The 3,615-nt window shown below is 41.3% G+C and overlaps 1 protein-coding gene across 1 annotated transcript in view; it reads left to right on the forward strand.

Annotated features, from left to right (window-relative positions):
- Positions 1-1,765: 1,765 nt before the first annotated feature.
- The window catches only part of LOC107728187 (DNA damage-binding protein 1-like), a 32,490-nt gene continuing 30,640 nt past the window's right edge, over positions 1,766-3,615 (forward strand). The window contains 2 exon segments of the mRNA XM_016538286.1: positions 1,766-1,983; positions 2,405-2,553. Coding sequence (XP_016393772.1) covers positions 1,923-1,983; positions 2,405-2,553 — 210 coding nt within the window. The 5' untranslated portion in view covers positions 1,766-1,922.

The following is a 3,615-nucleotide window of genomic DNA, read 5'->3' on the forward strand; positions in this document are numbered from 1 at the left end:
GGCGACAATGATCAAGACATGGATTATCAGGAAGTAAGATACAATTAAAGGAAAAAAAAGAGCAGCATGGGTGATGGATCTGATTGTGAGCAAACAATTAATAAAGTAAGACATACGAGAATTTAAGCTGATAAAGAGGTGGAAGAAAGAGAAATTAAAGTCATAATTACTTTTGCTTAGCAGTCAGAACAACAAACTCATCCTGTTAAACTATCAAAAGCAATCAAGAAAGAGATCTTCTTCCTTTTTTTACAGAGAGAAGCTGTATCTTTTCTTAGCAATGGAAGAATAATGATTAAATGCAAGAATGAAAAACAGAAGCAAAAAATTCTGAAAATGAAAACACTGGCGGGAGGAAGGATAGCATGCACCGAAACAGGCAATAAAGTTCGAGGGGTTATTTCAGGAGTACCACTTAATGTAAATATGGATGATATTAAAGGAAGTCTGAGTGGAGGCACAGTGATCTCTGCTAGAAGATTGCAGATGTGGAAAGACAATAAAAGATGTGAAAGTATGAGCGTAATGATTCAGTTTGAAGGAAGTACCCTGCCGATAAGAGTGAAGCTAGGATTTGTAAGCTTCTTGGTACGAGAGTTCATACCTCCACCTTTGAGATGTTTCAAATGCCAACGAATGGGACATACTGCAAATCTTTGAAAAGGGAAAATGCGGGGGAGAACATGAATATGGCAAGTGTGAGGAGGGTGTAGAGATTAAATGCTGTAATTGTGGGGGAGGATGTCCTGTGCAACAAGAAGCTCGTGAAGTACAAAAAATAAAAACAGTGCTAAATTTAACATATGCAGAAGCTACCCGTAAGGTAAAAGCCAAAGGTATAGTTGAAACAAAGAGAACTAATGTGCAAGGAATCAGGACGGAATCCTATATCCAGAAAGGAGTAAATCCTGAGAGGAAGGAATCAGATCTACATATTATGATGAATAAAATTGACTTTGTGGCATTCATTTGTGCGGTGGTAAATGGCACTTCACAAGTGGAAAGGAAATCGGACAAGTTAAAGATTGTCGAAATTGTTAGAAAGAGTCAAATATCTTGGATTAATATTTGATGAAAAATTAACTTGGAAGAGACATATTAAGAAAATTTAAATCAAATGCAAAGGAGTAATAAATTGCATGATTTCAGTAATGGGGAGCAAGGAAAAGTGCAGTGTTACATGTATATCAAGCCTTAATACGGTCTAGTATAGACTATGGGTGTGCAGTGCAGAATGAGAGGAACTGGACAGCATAGAGTCCAGAGCACTTGAGTCTGCTGTGGAGCAATAAGATCAACTCCTCTAGATGCCATCAGGGGCGAAACGGGGGAGATGCCATTAGATTTAAGAAGAGAAAAGCTTGCGATGATGTATTGGGTTAATTTACAGGGTAGTAATAGGAGTCATCGTACACGCACGATTTTAAATGATTGTTGGGAATATAAAAAGAATGGAGGGATTAGTTTTGGATGGAAGTATGAACAGTGGGTCAAGGATTGTGGTCTGGAGAATGAAGAAATCTGTCCCAACATGCCATTAAACGGGGTATCGGTATGGAATATTCCTGAACCTATTGTTGAAATGCGATTGTTGGAGGCCCGGGAAAAAGCAGAAGAAAGATACAAGGTTTTTTTTTTCTTTTTCTTGATATCAATACAGATTTATTACCCATGTGCACAAGATATACAGTAGGTGGCAGTAATACTGCTAAGGAGTGAACGGCCATTGAACAAAAAGAAGAAGAAGAAGAAACATAGCTTACTGCTTCCTCCAGACCGCAGGCGGCGCTGTCTCTCGCGCAGACACACGGACGCTGCGCTGCTGCTGATCCGAGCGCTCTTCAGCGGATTCATGCAACATATCTCGCTCTAAACACCTTTTCTCCTCATTTCTGGCTGTTCGTGTGATTTAAGTGAACGCCATGTCCTACAACTACGTGGTGACGGCGCAGAAGCCCACGGCGGTGAACGCCTGCGTCACGGGTGAGAGTTGTTTATCTCCCGCGCTTCGGGCCTAGCGTTAGTGTCGTGTTTCGATCATAGACTATAAAACGGGTTTAGATCCGTCAGCGTGTGTCTGTAACACCGACCGATTTCACGGTGCTTCTGCGTGCTGTTAATCGGTATGGATCCGTTGGCGTGTCTGCGGCGCTTTGGTGAATATGAGACAAACTTTAGTTTAGATCTGCTGCTCGTGTCACGAGTTGAGTTCAGACCCGTATGAAGCTGTCGAAGATGATCTGCAGGTAAACACACCTGTGTGACACAGGTACATGCAGCTCATCGCGTCCAGTGTTCAGTCAGAAACACACGAGTGAGGACACTGATTAGCATTAGAGCAGCGCTAGTGAGGAGTGTTAGATCTGTGTGTAGTGTTCATGTCAGTGCTGATGTCTGTCTGCAGGTCACTTCACTTCTGCGGAGGATCTGAACCTGCTGATCGCCAAGAACACGCGTCTGGAGATCTATGTGGTCACTGCGGAGGGTCTGCGGCCGGTCAAAGAGGTCGGCTTGTACGGCAAGATCGCGGTCATGGAGCTCTTCAGACCCAAGGTGTGTGTGAGGACACATCCAGAGGAGCTCAGTCTAAAGCAGGCTTCCAGTGTCCGCAAATATAGGCTTGGACTCAGCCAGGATCAGGCCATAGTTCAATTAGGACATTTAAGTAATTTTTATAAACATGCCTTTTAAAAATAAAAACTTTACTGGTGCGCATCTTGAGACAAAACAAAGGCACTGATATATATTTTAAGATCAGTTCAGTGCAAGTTTCTTTCAGCTGAATCGGCTCAGCCCTTCACTTTAGTCTGGGACTAGGCTTAAGCCTTTTCTGTGAAACCGGGGGATAATATAAATAAATAAATTTAGTCAGATGCTTTTATCCAAAGCGACTTACAAATGAGGACAATAGAAGCAATCAGAATCAACAAGAGAGCAATGATACACAAGTGCTATAACAAGTCTCAGTTAGCTTAACGCAGCACACTTAGCAAGGTTTTTTTTTTATTATTATATAATAAATAAAAAGAAAACCGATAGAATAGAAAAAGAACAGAGCAAGCTAGTGTTAGAGGCCTTTTTTGCTTTTGTTAATTGTATAATAAATAAAAAGAAAACAAATAGAATACAAAAAGATTTTTTTTAAAAAGCTAGTGTTGTTTTTTTTAAAGAAAACAAGCAGTAAATGAATAGAGTGCAAGTCTAAAAGGGAGATTTTCTTTCTGTTTTAAAGAATATAATTAGAATAGAGATTGCTAGAGTTAGAGGATCAAATAAAGATGGAAGAGATGTGTTTTTAGCCGATTCTTGAAGCTGCTGGGATTGAGTTGAGCAGCTCATGAGGAGGAGGGAACAGTTCATTTAAAACTCTGTGAAAGTTATTTTGTGCCTCTTTGAGATGAACAATAAAGCGACGCTCACTTGCAGAACGCAAGCTTCTAGATCAGGGCTGTCCAAACTGGGTCCTGGAGGGCCGGTGTCCTGCAGAGTTTAGCTCCAACCCTAATTAAACACCTGAACCAGCTAATCAAGCTCTTACTAGGCATAGACACTTCCAGGCAGGTGTGTTGAGGCAAGATGGAGCTAAACTCTGCAGGACACCGGCCCTCCAGGACC

This window comes from Sinocyclocheilus rhinocerous, unplaced genomic scaffold (assembly GCF_001515625.1).
Source record: "Sinocyclocheilus rhinocerous isolate Xijiao unplaced genomic scaffold, SAMN03320098_v1.1 scaffold367, whole genome shotgun sequence".
NCBI classification, from domain to species: domain Eukaryota; kingdom Metazoa; phylum Chordata; class Actinopteri; order Cypriniformes; family Cyprinidae; genus Sinocyclocheilus; species Sinocyclocheilus rhinocerous.